Here is a 23,482-nt window from a genome sequence, read left to right as displayed (position 1 = left end):
CTTACAAAATTAGCTAAGGAATTACCTATAAATTAGATATTTTCTTCATTCATCTAATAGCAAACTGGAAGTGAAAATAAAAGTTAACATCTAAATCGACTTCTAAACAAGCATCTTAACCTGAAAGGCAGTGAAAAGAAAAAATTATATTGACTAATTGTTTGGTTTTTTTCCTAGTTCAATGATAAAAAAGCAGATTCACTGCAAGACGTAAGCCTCTTGGATGACAAAAATCTTCTGAGCATATATGCCATTTACCCAGAGTACTTCTCACACAAAATAAATTGGACACATTCATTAAGTTTAATAGCCATCTTAAGTTAAAAGAATTTAAGCATGATTAACAATGAAAGCTGTTTTAGTAAACACATTGTTTTTAAGCCAATGAAATCAAACTGTGTCAAACCTCTGCTCTCATTACAGATAAGCATACGTTTAACAAAAACTGGTGGCAGACAGTTTCTCAGTATAAATCAAACCATGAAATGCTTCTTTAGTTCTATGAAATATACACCTACTAATTATTACAAAACGCATGCAAATAGCAACACCAAAAAATTCACTAAAAACACGTAAAACCAGAAAAATTGTTTGAGCTTTGTAAAAATCATTCTTGGAAGGATGTTTATAACTAATGTTTTCCTCTAATACTCTGAACTAGTTCAGTACTCAAGTGTCCAAAGCACATTGTAAAAAATAAAAAAAAATAAAAGAAAATTATTATTACCTGATATGTAATAAAGGTCCTTTAAAAGTGGTTAATGCTTTCTTTGCATTTTTTGGTTTGAACTCTGTTTTGTCAGTTTCCTCTGATTTGGAAATTTGTTCTATAGAATTCATCTAAGTAGAAATGATAGTTATAATGATTAACTAGAAACCTGGGTTATACATGTTACAGAATCATGCAGGTATTTTAAAGAATATTAGGTGGCTTATTTCAACAATTTATGTATTTCAGACCAAGATTAATATGTATTCATTCCCTGAAGCTGCTTGAAGGCCACTGAATAAAATGATTTCTTATAGAAGTTAAATAATATATTAAACATGCATGAAACAAAACTTCTGCTTTGGTTTTTTTTTTTTTTCATGTAACTTCCTGATACCCAAGTTGGTTGTTTTTAAAAACTCCAGACATGTTATAGTACCTCAAATACTTATGATTAAGATTGAATTTTACGATTATGAAGCATTCTTCCATGGCAAAACTTTTCAATTAAAATAGACACCCCAATACAATCACTGCAACACTGAACAGAAAACATAATAACAATTTCACGCTTTATTGTACTGCAGTGTTGCTAAACATATCTTCACTGCTTTTACATGGAACTCTGAAGTATTGGAGAATTTAAAAGAAATAATCCTGATTTAATTGGTGCATCCAAAACTGCAGATATCTCGGGTTCTGAGGGTTTTCCTCTATTACATTAAGAAAACACAGGTCAGCAGGCCTGGACATCTTATAAAAAATGAAAGAACTCTGGAATTCAAAATGCAAAATGGGGGGAGGGGGATATAGGAAACAGAAAGAATTGGTGACATCATGACTCAAGATCAGGTACCTGAACAGTCTGCTTAGCCTTGTTTTTATTCCACTTAAAACACAGAGAGAAGACATGAAGAGAATTCCGTTTACGTAAATTTGAAGTATGGGAATGAAAGTAATACAAAATCTTATAAGAAAACAGCTTTTATAAAGAGAACCACCCAGCAATTTGATTCCATTTTTTTATAATTACAGTTATAGCAAAAGGTTAGTGTGTAAATACACTGCACTAGTTATGTTTTGGGCTTTATTCTACATAAATCTAACTACAACTACCATAGAAAAATATTACTATAGTAGACATTTAAGGTGGAGTCCTTCTTGCCAAATGCAGGCATCTACAGGAGAGGCACTTACTAACCAAGTTTATCACTCATGGCTCCCTCTGCTCTGTGGAAAAAATCATCCCTTCTATGGGACAAGAAGAGGCATACATATAAATCAAATCAGAGGAATTCTTAGTGATGACAAGAGTCTGCATATAAAGACTGGGAGTGCAGTGAACCATAATGAAGACAATGATACCTCAAAGACCACTTGAAATCTTTTAGTTTGGAAGCTGGCCTTACTTAAAAAATATTTGAATATTTCTATTTAGATACAGTCAAGTAACAACAATTAAATTAGAAATAAGAAATGCCAATCATTCTGAGACAATAGGGGAGTGTTTCTGAAAACACATTTCCGAAAAGGACATAATATTGAAGTGGCAAGCAATGGCGTACTTGCTGTGGAAGAAATAGCAAGTATTATTCTTAAATACATGAACAGAAGAATGGTGAGTTGAAGCAAAAAAAAATAATCTACTTCTTACAGAAATAGTACCATCAACAATGAGATACGGTCTGAAAATTTTTAATGTTAAAGGCAAGGCCTCATATGTGCCTTAATATTAATTGATACATAATGAGCATAAATGGCAATCTTCTTATTAGTTCATTGTAAAGACTGAGTAGCAGCTTGATTATGCTGTATAAAAGAGAAAATACCATAAACGAAATTATTATTTTTTAAGAGTGAAAAGTAAAAAAATACTGTAAGCAGAAAGCTGAACTTAGCCAAGCAAATTAAAAGCTAACACTGAGGCTATTAAGCACAAAGCCAACTCACACACTGAACAGGAATTCTCTACGTTTCTATATCTGAGAATCAGAGCTTGAAATATGTACTACAACCAAAACAAGCTACTGAGTCTAATGGTCAGGAGGTCACCATGGTTTTCTAATGCTTCCTTTCAACCTTAAAGTCAGTGAAATTATCTTTTTTTTTTTTTTTTTAAATAGCTGGCCAAATTGCACTGAAGAGCTGGACGATGTAAAGTGAGCTGTGTTTCAAATTATTCTGACAAAAACTTAAAACAGCAAATGAAACTCAAAGTGTAATATTAAAGCATTCTACTCCACTAAACAGAAGTTTTGCAATTAATCTTCCAACATTAATTATAGCACTAGAGTGGTGAATTTCAGATTTTTCCTGCTATTTTCAGGAGTGATATCCCAACAGACCATCATTGCACATTCCTTAATATCACTTCATATGGACTTGTATAAAAAAATGCCTTTATATTTCTGGATAAACACCACTGCAGGAAGATTATATTGTAAAACAGCATTGATGGATTAGGGATACAATTTCTCCTGAGATTAAATGAAAACTTTTATATATTGAGATTTTATCAATAATTTAAGAAAACAAATTTACATCCAGTAAAGTATACATATTTATCTGTTAATATTTTTTCATGCACATACTGACTTAAGCATCTGAGAAAACTAGATGTATTTTAAGATGCAAACCACTAGATAAAACAAGATTAAAAATAAACCAACACAAGAAAGACATAATCTTTAAAAACAAAACAGAGACTTTTTAAATTTTACCGTAAAATTCATTATATTCCAGAAATACACTAAATATTCGATAGACATTTTACACATTCAGAAGCATGAAACTGGTCTTAACAGACTAAGAAGCAAGGGTGAAACTGCAAGCATATTTTTCAGTTTTACTGTGTTCTTTTATCAAACTGGAGGTCAGAAAAAAGTTTAAAAAAAATAATCAATACACAAAGAAAAAGACTGACAAGAAACAAAAATTATATGCCTCTTGTCCCACTTTATAACCGTTTAACTAAGCTTGCCTCAACCTTCAGAGTTAGATACCTTTTTCTGATTAAGGTTTTGTTCTTCATTCAGCTCCCCAGTCTCCTTGGTATCCGCATCTATCTCTTCTTTACTTTCAGGCTCATCTTCACTAGCAACGGGCCCATTTTCACATAAAGGAGTTTGAAAATCATCATCAACCAATGGAGGATAGCTGTACTTGAAAGAATCCTAAAACATACGGAGATTTTTAAAGGACCAGTTATTTAGGAGGACGAGAAAAAGTGCCTTCTGTAGTATTTTTTAAAATGCAAATACAGTCATTTTTTTCATTTCACATGACTTGTATATTTCATTTATCCATTAAGTTGACCACCTGTCCAGAAAGCTGACACTACCAACAGTTTTTATTTTATCATTATTTTATCACTAATAGACTAATAAATACAGTCACACAATGAATCCACTAAATTGTAACCACTGTTGTTATTTATAGTCGCAGCAGAACTGCGGAATCTGGTCTATCGAGGATCAACATTCAGAGTCCTAATGCTGAAGTTTTGTTCTTAGTCCTAGGAAACATGGTTTAAAACCTATGACAGCTATTTCTAAAGAATGTTCCAAAAGTGATGAAAAACTTCAGTTGTTCTTTGTATTTTAGTTTCACAATCGCCACAATTAAAAGAAAAACAACAAAAAACAAAACCAGAAAACAACCCTTAACAATCCCTAAGTTTAACCTAGTGTGTGGACCTTTAACATATCCTGCAACTCAGACCTCAGTCTTTGGAATGCTAAATCATTTTAATGATCATACTCTAGATACCTAAGTAACATAGAGGCAGCATATTTAAGTTCTCGATGCTTCTACAGTGGGGGTACCTCTTGTATTGGAGGACCAGTGAAAACAGTTTTTGCTAACTAGAAAGTCTCTTAACATTCCCAAAATAGTTATAGCACATCTAACGTTAGAAACAGCGTTTAAACAAGGGTCTCTGTTCCTACTGCATTTTCAAAGTTTTAAACCCCAAGTAAACTGAATTAATTTGTCAGCTTTTCCAGTGGAGGAGGAAAATGACATAGCTTTGACTCTTGTGAGGGAAACTCAAGCCATGCCCGCAGTTCCCAAACTATGCTACCAGCAGGAAGTTAAAGAAAGTGTTTCAAGAGAGCTCTCCATAAGCAAGTATGCTTTCTCTAAGCATAAAGAATAATGTGATGTTAGGGGGAAAAAAAAGAAACCCCAAACAAAACAGCATACTTCCTGCTAATCTATAATCAAGGCCTAAATCTCTCCTATTCTTCAGGCTGAAGCAACAGTCACAGACCTTTAAGTGAATGAAACAGGTATCCACTGGCTTAAGCAATATCCTATTAAGGGCCTAAAGGACAAACTTTAAGTATCAGGAACAGACTAATTCACCATCAGAAAAGACTCCAGAGTGCTAGCAACCCTACAGTAGGCTTGCAGAGTACTGACATCCTCCATTTGCAAATACAAGGCAGAGATAGCCACCTTACCCTTAGCCAAACTGATAAACAGCTTTTTCACTCCTTTCCAGCAGATGTTGAAGGGCATATGAAAAAGTGACCTTAATAAAGAGATGCTAATTTTGCTACACATTTCACTTGGCCACATTAATCCACGATGCTGGACAGCTTCAGGAGCTGAGCAGAATTTCATCACTGGGACAACTTAAAGTACCACACTTTCCAATCACAGTCCATAAGTTTCAGTGACATGAGCTTATCTACCAACAAAGTGAAAACCTCAGACAGATAAACAAGACAGATTTATTCAATGCTTGATATGTAGCATTGAATAATTATATAGACTAATCGCTTTCTTTTACAGCGGATGTTTTTACTGTTTGGCAATTGTGGTAGAGACATCTTAATCATTGTAGTGATGTTTTCTAAGACTACATGCACACAGTGGCCATGAAGTCACATGCAAATGCTTAGTGATGTCTTAGCTTCAGGCCACTGACCTATAAAATGTCCTTCCAAGAAGCTATGGGCTACCAATTCAGATACCCAGGTGAAGAGCACAGCATTCTAGTTGCACACATTGTTCAATATTGGCACTAGTGGAGAGAATCTTGGATTTAATAAGGATGGATTGCCCATCTCTGACAAAGGAAAACTGGGCAAATACACAAACTAACACCCTACTGCATGTACGTCTTGCATCAATGTGTACACTGTATGTACATCAACCTTGCACAAAATATTATTGAAGAAGCAACAAATCTTCCTGGACAGCCAAAAGCATGTATGCCTTAAGATTTGGACTGTTCCAGCATTAACATCAATAGCTGGAACAGGTAGAATGTGGAATACAACAGATTGGGAATCCAAGAAAACACTAACTTAGTATACATTTATTACTAAACGAAAATGATTCACGAGTGGCTTTCGAGCACCTAATCATAATTTTCCAGATTAGCTTGCTCCTAAATCTGTTTGGGGCAATTTCAACAAGTTCTACAAGACAAACCGACTACAAAGAGAGGGACATCTGCGCAGCATGGAAAAGAACCACTCAAAGCCAGGTACATGGTATGCAATCCCTCTTGATTAGCAGTATGGTAACAGTCACAGCCAACAGACATTGATGAGGACTTGGAATATAAACATAAGTCCTATTTAAAGTCCTGCAAAATCTAAGCTTCTGTTTTCCATAATTATTTTTAATGCTTTTGATACTCTGGAGACATCTTTGTCCATTGTTGTCTAAAACCAAGCAAGTTATGTTCCTCCTTTCACAGCAGGTTGACAGTTAGTTGAAGGATTTTCATGCTAAGGAAAACTTCAGATTCAGCCTTCGAGTGACCCCAAGCCACAGCGAAACCAAAACATACTTAAAGATAACTTCACTGAGATATGGAAGCTTGAAGGCTTCTGATGGAGACAGAACAGTTCATTCAATCCAGGCAAAGTAACCATTGACTCCGAGTTCAACATTATTAATTCTATTTCCAAAATGGATTTTTTTTTGTTAATTACAAAACTAGTCTCTAACATTCCTCTTGCATACCTAGATTCCACTGTACTTATGTTCTCTGTATCTCCCCAAAGAAACTAGCCAAATGATCTGCTCCACTACTTGTTTATGCCTGGCAAGACCTGGCTCTTCCAAGACAAATCCTAATAGGGGACACAGGAGAAAGAATGAGTCTACTTATGGCTACCGTATAAAGTACAAAGTTCTGAACAGATATGCTGTGCTCTTCACCTGCATCATGCTAGTTGCAAACATGACAATCTGTTCCTAAATGTGTGGAAATCAAAGACGACAGAATGAGAACTGGAAGGAGGCAAAAAAAACCCCCAAAAACAACAAACCCAAACCCAAAAACCAAATGCTTGAGTGGAGGGAATGAATTTGTGCAAGTCAGATACTGCCTTAAAAAAAACAGGCCTGACAACAGTAATACTGGTGAATGTACTCTATCTTCAGAGACTCTAGCTGCCTCAAGTGGAGCCATGGTTAAGCCCATCAAGAAAAGTTAAATTCTGAGAAAAGGTCAGTAAGTTGTCTGTCTTCTGTTTGAAAAACTCCTTGCTTTCAGAGAGATGCAAAATACTGTTTTAATGTATGCACTGAAGAAATCTTTGGAAGGAGGATCTGGTGCATAATTTTGGAGTCTAAGTATTTGCCAACAATGCTTCCAGATGATGACAGTTCTGAGGTTAAAAGTTCAAAACATCCATCAAGTGGCTAAATACCAAAGAGACTCAGTAGTTAGACAAAACATCTCCTGGTTCAAAATACATGCTTTTAACATGCAGAGATTAATCTGTTTTTCTGAAATTGTCAAAACCCTTGGAGTCCTTTTCAAGCAAGTGTACTCTGATTCTACTAATTTATTTCTGTCACTGCAACTTACTACCACAGGCAAATGGTTTGGATAAGCTGCCTCCATGTGATTCTGGAACTTGTTAATGCTCTTAGATGGGCAACATGGAGCCTACGTGCTCAACAGTCACTAACCGGCAGTGAGACCCTGCAGGTCAGACCGTGCAAGACAAGATAAACGTTAACTGTGTGCTTAGCCAGGATATTTAGCAAAGCCACAAGCTTCTTTCTTTAAAGATTTAATTAGCTATCAGGTAAGATGGTCTAAAAAGCAGACAGGAGATGCTCAGCTCTAAGAAGGAGGAAAAGAACTTTCCCCTCTATTGCAACAATAGGACACCACCATGGGAGCTAGGCCCAGAACCACTGCTCCACACCACTCGAGTCCTTACTGAAGCCACTTCAGACATCGTCAGCCCTTCCCCCAGTGCCCCCTCCTGAAGTTCAGCAATTTCAGCTTTCTCTAACACGAGAAAGTTCTTATATGAACCTGGGCAGTTTGGGCAGCAATTTTCCACAGAGAAAGACAATATAATCTTTTCCTCAAGAGTCTCGTGCAAAAGCACTTTTTAAAGGCTGCTACTTTCCGTCAAATTAAAACAAATCAAGGTAAATTAAGTATTTAAGTTCCCAAAACAAGTTGCACATGTTCTGGCTACCAGAACTCTACCTTGAGTTTATATACAAAGGAATGCTGCCTCTCCTCCTATGGCTGAAGCAGTCTTCCTTTTCTCCATATTGTTACTGCCATAACTCTAAAAAAACTTCAGGAAAAAAAAAATATTGAAAAGAACAAGTAAAAATAACTCCTCTACATTGGGCTTATTCCATTACCATAAATGGTCTACAAAAATTTTAAACGAAAAACATCCTCTTTCTGCAAATTCTATTATAAAGATTATGCAAACTGATTTACTAGCTTTGTGAAAAATGAAACCTGCTGTACAAAATCCTTGCGTAGTTTTGATATTTAGATTGCACTAAAATAGGATCCAGGTTCTGTCAAAGTGATACGGGATTGTAGGATACTCTTGGGAGCTCTAATATACTCTTAAAACCAGAAACTTCTACAGCCACGTTTTAAAAAGCAGCCCTAGAGACAAAAAAGGAAAAATAATTGCAATATGATTGTCTTTACTGAATTATAGCTTTGGAGCAGGATGAAAAATCTCAGAGGGCCATGAAACCTATCTTCTGTTCACCGAATTTGTTCCATAAACCAACACATAATCTCCAATTTATCAGGAAGAGGGGAGAAGTAGAAGGAAGAATGACACTTAAAATGGAGTATCTTTTTTTAGAGGTCTGAAAAAGTAAGTGGTTTCCAATGACTTGAAAGTGGATGAATGATTCAGAAAAATTATTTCTGTACTTAAGACTGCCAGATGTCAAATTCTCATAAGTTAATCCATTTTATATTAATGTGATTTACAAATTATAATGGCAGAACAGCTTTAAGAAATTTCAAATTCCAACTCTCAATCCCACATATGTGATTTATATAAGCGTGCCTCAATATATCACAAAAGGACCATGATATATTAATATACTTACAGTTCCACCCATGTGAGGTGGCAGATACTCTCCACTGATGTATTCCTGTACATCACCCTTGTTCGTGAACTTCAACATGCTTATTGCATCTGGACCAAGCCAACCCTTCACAATTTTAAAAGCAGCTTTAAAAAAAACACAACAAAACACAAAAGGTATATGTAAGTTGTCAGGAAGCGGTTTTTTTGCAGCGTATTGGTACACTTTATGGAACGCAAGTGAGCTACATCCCATAAGATGCAGCAGGATGTGCTCTGAAAGTATCTATTATAATGGGAATAAACAGTGCAAGGAAAATAATATTATTTAGAGAAAGTATTTTATGGACATACACTTTTCTATAGATGAATGCAGACAGACCACAGACTTTCATGGAAAGCGTATCTTTGATTTAACAAATGACAATTTTTTCGTCTTGGAATTTAGCGCAGGAAGTACTGAGGAAGTAAAAGCATTTGTATTTCAGAATCTGAGTAAGGGTGTTTGGGAAAGATATGTATACACTCTTCCTAGTTGAAATGTTTTGCTGCTTTGAAGGACACTTGTTTAGATCTACAGAGTATTTTCAAACACCGTAGTTATTTCAGTTATGGTAAAACATGAATATACAGAAAAATATAAAGCCACATAAAAATATGTATTCATGTGGTGAAATACAGGAATAACATGCTTATCCTGTACATTGTAATTAAACATAATTACTGAAGTACACATATCAAAACATATGTAACGATATCAGTGTTGGGCATCTATCTTAAATTGTGATTCTAGTTTTTGGCTGGTTATAGTGTCCATCATTTCTTGACAGTACTCCTAAATCATGAACAGATCTAACTTTGAAAGGACTACAGTTGGAAACATTCAAGGAAAAAACTATTTATCAAGGTTTCCCAAGCTTTAAAGATAACAGGATAAATACAGATGCAATCTAAAGTATGATCTACACAGAGCAGAAAAACACTTCCTATTTACGCTACTAATTTTAAAAGGCTATCATGATCTTAAAAAAAAACCCAAAAACCAAAAAACAAAACGCCTACCCCAAAACCAAAGAACTCACCATTCATTATCCATGGCATTTCAAAGATCACTATCTTTGCTGAAAAGAGAAAAAGAAGAGGAGATAACCTGAACACGAAGTATTATGTATTTCTGTGTTGAAGAGGCAGCACAGCACTAACGGTCATGTAAAAAGTGAATACTCATTTTTAGAAGCCTCCATGTTCACTTCCTTATAGAAAGAATTTTGTATAATTGTTTTTAAAATGTATAAACCTATTTTTATTACTATATGAATACATTAGCTGTCTGCTTGGAAAGCAGTTAATAAACTGTTAATAAACGGTTAACACTGTTTATATACTTCTCTGGGATACTACTTTTCTGACATAATGTTACTTATAAGTAATCACCTCAAATAAGGCAGACAAAGGTAAGATCTCAACCTGAGCTAGAAAAGCAACTACTGAATGGAGAAGAAAGCTTAACACCTATATTCAACACCTCTTTTTCCCAAAGAAGCCAATAGTGAGTGTCTTTGTAAATCTACATTTTTTACAAGCTTTCTTTGTTCTAGCAGAGAAGTCTAAAAAGTTAGTACTTTCACTCAGAAGTGTCCCAAAATTTTTCTCTTCAAAAAACCAAAACCACAAAGGTTGTGCTTGCCTTTACATTGAATATTTGATCAAAGTTTTAAACTTTGATAGCAATCTGAAATCTAATATTCAGAGTTCAAGCAGCTGCTGTACAGAATTTCAATATTCACAGATACATTTCTACCTAAAATTTGTAACTCATGTAAGATGAGCGGGCAAACAATATTCAGTGCCATCCATGTGCCAGTTTGCCATCCATAAAAAAATTAGCAGGCAATAAGCAGGTTTTTCCAAATGTGCACACAAATATGCCTTAATCTGTTCAGAGTAAACCATTGCTCCCAAAAATTTTCTATAGCCATTCATTCTTTGTCCCCTGAAGACTCCTAAAAGATACAAACTATCATGCAAGTTTGTAAAGCTTCTACCCAAGTAACAAGGAACAAAAGAAACAACAAGCCAATTCAGTTCTACTAGATGCTTATATTAATTTTTAATCTGTGAAAACATGTCTGAGATTCTTATTTCATGCAATGCCAGTTGAGTTTTGATGAAAATTTATTTGCAATATGAAGTTGTGCTTATTTACGAGCACAAAAATATTCTGAATCTGTAACATCCCAGTGTTCCATGTAGTTACCACACGAAGCACGTGGAAAAAGATTTAAATTCTCCCCCATCATCTGCAACGTTATGAAATACTCTTGTTACGCAAGTCTACAGTGCTTAAGAAGTTATATACAATACTTACTGAGGAAGTTTGGGTAATAATCTGTAAAACAGTTGACAATAAACCGAACAAAATCCAAGTCCTAAAATAAAAGCACAGAGTAAATGCTAATGGAAATCAAGTACAGGCTTAGTTAAGCCACGGCATTTACTGAATAGCACAATATACTTACATTGTAATCGTCTATATTCAAGTTTTACCCATACTGCAAACACCATCCAAACTCAATGCAATGCTTTTCACTTCATTAAATTGCTGCAGGATGGTGGTCAAAATTAGCTTTATGATGTAACAAAGCAGTCAACAGACCTATTATCAATGCAATAAATTAGGTGTCTGAACTACTGCAGAGTATCAACAGGATTTAAGCTGTAATGGAAAGATACAGGAAAAATAAACCTTTAACCCTAAAGAAGCCTAACAAGTTATCTTAATGCCTTACAAGGGAGAGCACTAAGCATACGAAAATTTCCCTTCAATAGCTTATCTTGCATATTCTTCAATGTATTTTTTTCTCTGGAAGATCCTGAGTGCAGTAGTAAGTTTTCCTTTTAAGAGAATTTTTGGTTTTAGTATTAGTTTGTAGTATGCAGACAAATTGTGGGCAGAGGCAGCATTCAAAATTGCTGCTTGTATACCACGCATTTTCAGGGTGTTTCCATCCAATGAGCAGCCACACAGAAACAGTACAGTTGCGAAATCCAGGTATAATAGAACTGACTACACAGTAAAGGGCAAAAAAGACATTTTATGAAATAAGTATAGATAATGAAGTAAAAGATACCTTACCACTACAAAACACTTTGGTTAGGTGGGAAGCCTGCCATGAGTACTCATACTTCCCCCAGTCCTAACAGAAGGGACCACTACTACAAAGGAGACTTTCAGAAATAGTACAAACTATATTGCTGATGGAAGATCCAAAGCCTGTCATAACAGTAAAAATGCTGTGGGGAACAGGATCCTAAAGGGATGTAAACACACTATCACAACGTTTGTGGACAGAGAGAAAATAACCAACACCCTGTATAAGAAGTTTACCCACAACCTGAAAGCTGTATTAGTAGCTTCAGTAATTAAAAACTAACTGAAAGCTTGGTATCTTTAGAGGCAGAAGGTAGCCTTTAACAGAAGTATTTATCTCAACTGGTTATTGCTTGTACCAAATGTAGTATCTTTCACTTAACAGCATAAACACAGTGATAGATTTCCAAGCAATGATTAGAATCTCCTGTGCATTGACAAGGACGCTACTCTTTATTCGGCAGCCTATCCAAAAGCAGCACTATCAGATATTAGGAGGATGGATCCAGCATTTTTATGGAAGTCTGGAATAAGAAGTAAAGATTTCAGCAGACCATTCAATAACTGCATCTATTCTAGTCACCTGAACTGGTGCAACAAGGCATGAGCTATCAGAATTACCTGGCTGCCAGTGACAAAAGCTGCCAGTGATAGAAGCCGACATAGTAGATGTCCATAACAATGGAACGAACAAATGAAGCATACTCCAGAAAAGAACTAAGAAATCCAAGTTCTTTTAGGATAATATTTATCGTTTACTCTGCATGGCTACAAACAGACATTAAAAAAAAATACTACTGTTCTGTGATAAATGTACTAACTACAAAGCAAGACTGTACAATGGGACACTTATGGAGAGCACTTGCTGATGTTGTGTCTCTGGGAGTCTCAAAAACACTGGAAAGAAGTTGCTGCAGGATATGCTCCATAAAACCCAAATCAAGGAAATTATTACAATCCTTTATTCTTGTTATACAAAACCATGGCTCCAGTATTATCTTTAGCAGCATGGATAGATAGCTCTCAAGGCACAGGTAAGAGCACCAACCCTGCCTTGCAAAATTTAATTACACCATGTCTCGAAATATCTTTTCAAAAGCTTGTGGCCCTGTACTGCACAGCTGCAAGGTCCTCCTAATGCAACATTAACCATCTTGCCTAGAAAAGGTAGAAAGCAAGCTTTTTATTTTTCTTATATTTAAATGCATTCCTGATATACAACAAAAAAAGAAAGAACAATATAAAAGTTTTAGCCATTCCTGTAAGAATAATCGGACAGCATGTCATTCAATACAAAAAATTTCAATACTCTATAGAAATAAGGCTGAATCCAACTAAGGAACAGTCTTAGGAGCAAAATGTGTGTTAAAAAAACTTCTAGAAAAATACACAAAAAGTCCAGATGACAGCATGCAACCAGCGTTGAGAAGGGAGAAGAAAGTACCGGGATCAAAAATGCCATGTCAAAGCAAGGGAAGCGAAAAAGAACTACAAAAAAGAAAACCCACAGCATGCAGTTGTCAATTCTTTCTGCAATTGCAATTTATTTACAGTAACTCCATAAGGAGCAGTTTGTCATTTTGGTGCTCATAGAAGTGCAGACACGTAAAACATGAATACCAACAGACATCAGCAAAAGATCGCTATCTCAAGTTTACTACAGTAAATGCTAGAACAAGTGAATCAAATGTATTTCATTGTATGTTTTGTGGGCTGAAATCCATCATATCAGAAAAACTGTTACCCAGGAATATATACTAAAGCAATTGTTTGCCTCCTGAAATAGACAATAGCACTTCTGCATTGCAAGAGAAAAATACCTTACTGAGCTGAATCTCTAGCTCAGAGTAGAATAAACCCCACTCTACATGCTACAATGTTCATGCTTCTACACTATAAATTCAGTATAGTTTAGCATCCTTCAAAGCAATGCAGGTGTATGGATGCCAAGTTACAACAGGTTCAGATAGTGTGCAAGAATCACTGAAGCAAAAGCAAATATTGAGTGTCCTCAAACACTATGAAACTCCAGAGATCATGCAAAAACCGATACATGCTTTGCGAATGCTTTAGTGAAAATTAAAAGACACACAACTTCTGGTTGTCTAACATAAGAATATTCCATGGGGAGGATTTTACAGGAAATTTTAACATTTCACAGCAATATCTTCAGGATCAGTTTATGAAATATTATGGCCAAAGAAACAATAAATAAAGCTTTTGAGAATTCAAAACCCCACAAATCACGGTTTTTAAGTCTTTCACTTTTCCACATAGGCACAGGACTTAAGAACAGTTAAGACCATCAATTCAGGAACAGTTCTTAAATATATATGTAATATACATGAACAACCTGCTAAATTCCAGTGAGTATCTAAACTTAAACATTCTCTGAAGTTTACTTCAGGCAGGGAATTACCCAATCCTATGTATAAGCACAATAAATCCCTAAGTAATTCCCAAAGTAGACTACTGACTTGACATATGACTGATCGGTACGGAATTCATTTTTTTTATACTTACTTCCAAATGTCTAGAACATGGAATTTCAAGTACTTAATTCATAAGTGTTTTTAAAAATTGATGAAACTTTGAATTTTGTAAATTCTTATGTAAGTGGGAAATAAGTTTTCTGGAATAGTTTCCAAAAGTAGTATAATTCCTCTTGGCTTCTTTAATGATTCAGTTCTACAATTATGTCCAAGGCAAAGGTGAAATCCTACTCTTCAAATCTTTAGAATTTTCTTATCTAGTTGCAAATTTTTGAATGATCATCACTTTTACAGAAGTGACTGAGCTACATGCTCCTCCTTCATTTTGAACAGAAATTCATAAAGAACATCTAGAAATGCATAAAAACTTTTGCTAAGAGAAATGTCTCCTCCTCTGAATGAAAAGTTGGAATCTCTTGTTTATGTAAGGTCAAGCTTGGAGGAAGTAGCCTTCAGTAAAACTGACAAGTTGGACAAGGAACTGGAACAGGGGGTGAAGATATTATTCCTGAAGAGTATAAACTCGAGTCTGATAGGCACGCCTACAATTCAGAAGTCTGTCACATCTGTTTAAATTTAAACACCCTCGTTTTTTCTGTATCCGTACATGGCAACAAGCATGCAGACTTCTTCACCATATTAGTCTCATCATTGTAATAACATGTTTTGTTAGTAAGAGAAAAGACAGACTTGAGCTATATCTGGTTAAGAGGATTACTGAAAGCAACACCTGCTTGATGAACTGCTCTTTTGCATCCAGCTAACTTCCCTTCACAAGAGAATTCAATGGGTGGAGAGAGATGCATGCAGGGACTTAAGAAATTAACACAACCTAAATATACAGGGACAGCATACATAGTATGCAGGATGGAGAGGCAGGACGAGGATCAGAACCGTCAACTGAAGATGTTGACTTGTAAGAACAGATTATCAAAGATCTCAGCCGCTGCATCTAAAGGTTTTAATGCTTCACCATTACCCCATTTTTCCATACTCTAACTCAACTATGATACATAGTCACTTTGGCTCAGTCACCAAACTAAGAGTTTTCAGGTGTGCTGCACAAACTTACAGATTAATATGTAACAAAAGCTTTTGGTAACTGCCCAAGTCACATGAAGAAGCCCTACGTATCACTGATACGAGCAATTGTTAAGTTATTTAGGTGACAAGACTCCCCTTTTCCTGGGGACGTAGGTTAAATAATTCAGAAAGTAATCAGAAAAGCACAATAAAAATACTTACTATGTGGCTGATTCCAGTTTCAGACATGTCAAATACCACTGTTAAGGGCTTTCCATGATCTCTTTTGGCATAATGTTCTAACCAAAAAGCTACTAGTTTCTTTTTCTCAAGTTGCTGTTTAGGATCTCTTATATGATGTTTCACTCTGAACCAAACTTGAGAGAAGAAACAAAAACACAGACAACAATTGAAAAAACAGATCCAAATTAACAGACAATATTATGCAAATAACTATACAGGATGTACTGAAATTTATTAACACCTCTCAGTTTGTATTCTACATTTCTACTGATTTTGTGGCCACTGAACAGACAGAAAAAACAGCTGCATACCTCCCCCTTTCCTTGCTCACATTTTTATACCAGAACTTTCTAAAAACTGAAAATACAAATAATTACAGCACAGAAAAAGCAGTAGAGTGGAAAAATACTTTTCATGTATTTGAAGATTCTTGATTGTAATTTTGTAATTTCAAATTAAATCACATGGTCCACAGATATGGTATTTTGTGATGCATATATTCTAAGTATTGTTGTGGAAATTTATGTTTCTTTTTCTGCTTAGGTTTCCTACAGCACTGTAGCTGATGTGTTTTGAAAAAAATATTTACACAAACATTATGAATTATATAAAAAGCAACAGACGTTTCTAAAATAAAATGAAAAAATCCAGAACATGAGCAACATTTTATAAATGAAAACCCAATACATACCCTTATGGAATAAGAAACAAGTCATATAGAGGGAAGTTTTTCCACGAAAAGCAGCATATTTCAAAGTAACAGACTTTATAAAAACATCTCAAACCAAATTACTGATTATACAATGAAGTGATAAAAGAAACACTTGGGGCAGCAATGTGAAGAGCAGCCTTCATTTTTGGTAACTCTACAATACCAAAATTAGACAAGCCCTGAAAATAACTGTAGATGTACTCTAATATTTTTCTCCCTGAAACATGAAGAATCTCACTAAAACCCAGATTTCTTCTCCATGTCTTTTACTTCCGATTGCAATTAAAAAAATATTTTATGGCTTGTGTAACGGAACAAATTTTTTCTTTTTTGAACATAGCATATTAACTACATGGTGTAAGTTCAGAATTTCAAAAACATATCCGTATTCAAACACAGAACTCCCGTGAAAGTAACCAATAATTCTTGAAGAACTTCTTTATACTTTAAAATGTCTATTTTACATAACAGACTGAGAGTAAAGCATGTGGCCCAAGAAACATGTTTCTCAAATGCTGACTAACCAAGAACTCTTAACTACAATACAATCTGAATTCGCATACCAAGTCAGACATTCTGACCCAATTCACATTCACAGAAGAAACAGCTCACCTTTGGAAAACTGAGACATTAGTTATGTTTCAGTGACAATAAAATCAGAAATCATGATTTACTCGACTTACACATTCCTGTCATGAAACAATTGCATAATTTTCTCAGTTGAAGCACGGATGCTTCTCCCCCACCCTCCAATCTCACCAAATTGAACCACCCAGTATAATCACGCTCAGCGTTCTAAATGCTATAAAAAGCTATCAACACCACTTATCCTTGAATACTTACCTTGAAGGCTAAAAGAAAAATTGTGAAGCATAACAAAGCAGCAATTTTTCATACAGCACAGATAACTCACAATGATAAGAAAAGGGCAGTTTGACAAAACATAGCCATAGAATAAAAGCTGCATTTTTCTGGTCATGATTTTTTTTTTTTTTTTTTTTTTTTTTTTTAGAACTAGTACACTGGTGTTTAAAACACAGTCATTTCCGAAAAGACTGGATTGTTAGTGTATTTCTGGAAGTACAAACTAGCCCTTGTAAACCAAGGAAAAGTAGAATTTCAGCTTTAAATTTCTTGTTTTTTCAAGGTTCAAGATCACTGCTTGGAATGCCTCATGAATGATTTGTTTAAAAAGCCTCTTTTGCCTCACAGGATTTAAGCTTAATTAAAAGTAAATATGAGAGTTGTTAGAACAGATTAATTTATAGAAAATAATACTATCTATTATACACTATTAAAAAAAACCCTCAGGAATATTTCAGGCAGTAGTTACTGTTTCCCTATAAATCTTATTCTTTAATTAATAGAAATTTATCACATAACTTAAGCAACTACTCTCCAGCAATTCTCAGCTGTCCAAACTGTTACTGAAGATTCCAGTGACAACAGAAAAAATTAAACAAATACAACAAGAAAAGCATTGCAGACCTCCTGTGAACCACTGCAAGTATGCAAGAATGCGGCCTGCTAGCAAAGCAATGACAATAATGCACTGTAATAATGCACTGTAATAATGAACACTTATACTAATCATATACTCACAACAGTAGATATGGAAACAATGCACTTCAACAGGAAAGTTAAAATCTGCATTATAATTAGGACAAAAGTTTATGATTTTTGAAAACTGATGACAGTTTCCTCATTCCAATTCGTTGCACTTCTGTGATCCAGACAGATACTCAGTTACCAACTTGCCATAAATTTTAGTGGAAAACAGTTGCCAATATGTACCTATTTCTATTTTTAAAGTGTTTATTTTTCAAAATAGATGCCAAAATGCTGGAAACAAAAAATAATGATCAGTAACTGAAAATATTATATAACTTACATAATTTATAGCCCTCTTTATCATATCCATGCAGAAAGAGAGAACCATTTTCAAATAACCATTTTGGAAGGACAGATTCTGTCAAGTCTGCAAAGACAAATGAAAATTATTTCAGTACTCACATTAATAATCACATTTTAACTTAACAGAAGTAACTAAAAATGCAGAAGTCTAGCAACAAAATACAAAAATGTCTTTATAAACCACTTTCCAAGGCCTTTACTAAACTAATATAAATATTGAGCTCAATTTAAATCTTTACTTTCTTCTTCCTCTCATGCCGTAGAGTAGGATCTATTTAGGAAGAAATAAGAATAAAAAAATTGATATAAGAAAAAAAAAATACTGCAAATGTTTATTTTTGCTCATATTTGCAGGCCTTCTTACTCTGTCTAATTCAGATTGTGAAGTCCTGTAGATAAAACTCAACTTCAAAACGTTCTCACAGCACAAATCTGTTCTACCTAGGGTGTCAGACCAGTGCTACTATGACAAAAAACAGCCTGTTTTTTGTCAGGGTTTTTTTGTTGTTGTTTGTCCCCCCTCCCCTCTTTTTTTTTTTTTAAGGACTCCATTCTAGCAAATGCACAAAGAGGAAACAACAGAGAGCTGCCTTCCTTTCTTCCTCTTAAACAACCTTTCAATAGACACATAGAAGCTCAACAAAACAGTGAGACAGTACTGATCAACATAAAAAGCAAGAGTCCTCTAATTTTATTTTTTTTTTCCTCCACTGAGTGGAAAAGTTCTTGCTCATCTCTCTGAGGTACTTACAAAACTTTTAAAAGGCGCTTAATGAAACTACATATAGAAGTCAGGTGTAATTCAATAGGAAAGCAACATACACCATCAAAATCATTATATAACATAGCTTACCATTAACCGTATATTCTTTCCTCCACTGAAAGCTTTCGTCAATCATCTTTAATGTATCATCCACAACATCATGACGCCAAATCAGATAATTTTCAACCCATTTATCGTCTTGCTGAAGTCTTTCCACATCTCTAGAATCGTATTTATCTGATTTATCTAGCAAACAAATCAATTATTGTAAGAATATAGCATTTGGTATGAAAACATGAAAAGGAGATTTGTCAAGTTTCAATATAAACATTTACTTGGTACATAGGATTTCTTTTGCAGTCTCAAACTTAAGCAGACAAAGCATAGCATGAGAAATTGATTAAAAACGTCTATCTCCTGTCATGATATTTAGGAACACTACAAGATTACACTCACCAGAAAAATATTTTCTGTGAATCATATTCAAAGAAAAAACATAAGGTGTGTGTAGGGCAGGTGTAATTTTTCTAAAAACAGCTTTCTATAATTAACAGAATATAGTCTAAGAATCTGTGTACTGAGGAATGTATATATTAAGCATATAATGAAGTTCAAGCTTGAGTTCTCAAACCTACAGTCATCAGCATGTCAGACCACAAAATGTCAGAGAACAGGTGTCAAAATGACTATTTTTGACCATACACTATACATCATCACATTAAATAAAATTGCTTTTTTAAAAAAAAAATTACACATTCTACACTTGTTATAAATTGTTACCTCACTGAACGCAAACTACAAGCAATTCTAGAGCAGTACAAAATCTCCAAGCTTCAAACTCTTCTTGTGTCAAGTTAGCAACAGGATAACAGGTTAACGTCTTTTAGGAAACAGGAGCTGCTGCTGCTTCTTACTTGGTTTTTTTTTATTGCTATTTTTAAACGGGGACGTTTGTAAAATACAAATGCCTAAGTGGACCTATTTTTATTGTAGAAATGCCTAAACAAAGGCTCAGTTTTTAGATCAATGCTCCTCTTTGTCTGAGAAATCTGCGTAACTGAAATATAAATCAAGTAAGAGCCCATGACAGAAACGGCCTTCTGAAAGCAACAGACACTTCACTAACTACTAAAAAAACCACAAGATCTTAAACTATTCACTTAAATTTATTTGTGATTAGCATGAAAAACGTTAAGACTGGTTAATAAAATAGACATTAATTTTCACATACTGGAAAAACTATTCCTCTGTCAGCAGCAATAAACTCAAAATAACTACTGTCAGGGCCATCATAATTAAAATGGCTATTTAGAACTGTGACTGGATGGTTTATGGATGCATATTTCAATTAGACATCTTAACTCTGAGGAAGATGTTAAGAAAAAGAAACCATTTAATTCTGCTAATATTTTTAGTTTTACTGGCTTACATAGAAAGCTATGACCTATTTTACCTGTTATTCAGTTGATACTTTTTCCTGTCACAAATCAGTCAATATAACTGTAAGAATACACCCATTTTAAATGTGACCATCCACTAAGAGTTATTACGGTTGCACTCCCACAACATATCTCTTCACATCCAACTGCTTCTCACATACATTATCTACTCAGTTCCTTCTTTATTTGGCTTCAATTCTCCTTCCCTTGAACCCATCCCACTACCTTACCTTGCTCCTTAGCCAAACCTGCAGTCAAATCCCACTTTCCATAATCTTAAGTCTTTCTCCTCTCTGCCCAAAAGCCTCCAGTCCACTAAAAACTCTCTCACTTTTTCAGTTCCTTTTCTCATCATTTCCATACTTGCACCAAACAGCTCATTCCCTATGTTCTGACTAAGCCCAGTAGAGTGAACGCTCAGCACAAGACTAAAATGCTGTTTAACTTCTCTGTGGTTCTAGATCAACCACAGACGGAACAAGTTGCAAAGAACCTGGGTATTAAATTTTGTAAAGTCTCAGCTGCTCATTTGAAATTTGATTATTCCCCCAATGATTTATGATTTGGACAGTTTTGCCTGAGAAACGCTAGCAGTACCTAGTTTCAAGTTAGAATCACAGAAAATTAACATCGGAGAGGATTTCTGCGGGTCAAGTCAGTCCTAACTCCTGTTCACAGTGAGGCTAATTTCCAAGTTCAAACAGGTTGCTAAGCAACTTTTTTTCAGTCAAATTTTGAAAACTCAAAAGGGTAGAAAGATTTCACAGCCTCTCTTCGTGTAACGTGCATTCCAACCCAAATCCCCTTCAGCAATACTGTCACATCCACAGTCAGATAGAGTAAGAGAACCACTGGCTTCTCTTAGCCATGGTATACTAACTATTCTATACTTTGGATTATTCAACATGGTATATTGGCTATTCAAGCCATATCTAGCCACTCATACCCTCAGCAAACCAGGGCTTTAACATCAGTATTACATGTCTCCAGCACATGAGCTACCTTACTTCAACTTGGTTTAATAATCTGCAACACACACTAGCTTCCAGCTAAGACTGACTGCAGCTAATCAATCAGCCAAGTATTTTTCTGAGATCAGTCCCATGTATATCCTATTTGTATAAGGGATTTGGATACTGCGTAATTAAAGAGAAAAACCACACACCAGCAGGTAAAACTAAGAGGATAAGGTTTCACACTGTCAGAATGACAGAATAGTGCATCTTGTATCAAACAATAATTTAAAAACCATTCACATATCATTACGTGGAACATGCCTCAGAACAGACATTTCTGGGCCACTAACAAATTTTCCCAAACTCTGAACTTAGATAACATTAAAAACTAGAAATTTAACTTTGTGAATATTTTAAGAAAATGAAAGTGAGAGCCGAATGGAGAAAATGTTTTATCCTAACTTTCAACATCAATGAAAAGCAAGCTGGATTCAGAGATAGGGACAGTCCAAAAGGATTAAAATATTCTTCCTCTCTTCAGCAACTAAATTCAACAAGATGACACATGTAACCTGGGTTTACATATATACTACAACACACACTACACCAGGAACTAGTACAACTCTGCCTCCACAGGCACTTGCAGGATGCTGGTATTTCAATCAGGTGAGCTTAACAAGACTGATGGAACAACAGGATTACTGACTACTGTTTTAACCTTACTTGATTTATCCAACTCGTGCTACAAAATAAAGTTTAGAATGAGATTGCAAACCCAAAAGAAAGGTGCTTTACCTCACACATACAAAGCAGAGTGATATGAAATTGCTGGAGTCCCTCCAATAATCCAGTCATTGAAAATATGTCCACTCAGAGGAGGAATTCCTCTTCAAATTTGTACATTTCCCATAATTCTATAGACATCCGGAAACTTGTTTTCAAACAATGCTGTGAAATAATCTAAATGTTTCTAATTTTAAATCATTCATGGACCAACACTTGACTGCAGTTACTGGATTATTAGCAATTTCTGGAGTTAAAACAGAATTATTTAAAAGAAAATAAACTTTTGGGGCTCTCAACACATAATGTAAACATGTACAGCACAACAACTAACAGGCCAAAAAGGACACAGAAGTTGGTTGAGGGGCACCCAAATCCAAATTGAGGTGAAGCTCTTAACTGAAGTATCTTACCTCAGACAATCCCCAAGCCTAGCCACTTAAGATACTTGTAAACATATACTGATGCTTTTCTCACTAGAAAATTAAGTGCCTGTTTCTTCACACTTGTAGAACTGCCACTAAGATGCTGAGATGCGAAGTTTAGTCACCCTCTACTCAGGGAGATGGACATCCTGTAATTATGTCCATAACAAAAAGGAATTTCATAAGGTATTTGGAACACGTACCGCTTGCCCCAAAATTAACACAAGGAACAGCATTCACAGCTACTTCTGTTCAGAAAGAGATAGTGAAAGCCACATATAACCGCAGTGACAGACTTTCGTGAAATATTTCAAGGTTAAGACAACTGTGCAGAAGCTTGGAAACCTGCTTCCTCCCTCAGCCCAAGAGATTCAAACCTTACTGTATCCAAGAATAGTTCCAGAGAAAACTAGGATGCTGCAGGACTTTTCTCTTAAGCTGGTAAGCAGTGTGAAAAGTTAAACAAGACTCAGATCCAGAAAAACATGAGAAAGCATAATCTGCTTAGCAAATTTGATATTTACGAGAGCATTAAA

The 23,482-nt window shown here is 35.1% G+C and overlaps 1 protein-coding gene across 1 annotated transcript in view; it reads right to left on the bottom strand.

Moving 5' to 3' along the window:
• Window positions 1-23,482, bottom strand: part of MOSPD2 (motile sperm domain containing 2) — a 38,840-nt gene that overhangs the window by 9,943 nt on the left and 5,415 nt on the right. The window contains exons 3-10 of the mRNA XM_054213703.1: window positions 19,434-19,589; window positions 18,558-18,644; window positions 15,934-16,088; window positions 11,414-11,474; window positions 10,128-10,166; window positions 9,068-9,192; window positions 3,712-3,882; window positions 728-840 (exon numbers count right to left, since the gene is read on the bottom strand). Of these exons, the coding sequence (XP_054069678.1) occupies window positions 728-840; window positions 3,712-3,882; window positions 9,068-9,192; window positions 10,128-10,166; window positions 11,414-11,474; window positions 15,934-16,088; window positions 18,558-18,644; window positions 19,434-19,589 (907 nt within the window). The remainder of the gene's footprint in view (window positions 1-727; window positions 841-3,711; window positions 3,883-9,067; window positions 9,193-10,127; window positions 10,167-11,413; window positions 11,475-15,933; window positions 16,089-18,557; window positions 18,645-19,433; window positions 19,590-23,482) is intronic.

This window comes from Rissa tridactyla, chromosome 1, assembly GCF_028500815.1.
Source record: "Rissa tridactyla isolate bRisTri1 chromosome 1, bRisTri1.patW.cur.20221130, whole genome shotgun sequence".
NCBI lineage: Eukaryota > Metazoa > Chordata > Aves > Charadriiformes > Laridae > Rissa > Rissa tridactyla.
The sequence above is the reverse complement of the archived record's forward strand: the minus strand, read 5'-3'. Positions and strand labels throughout refer to the sequence as shown.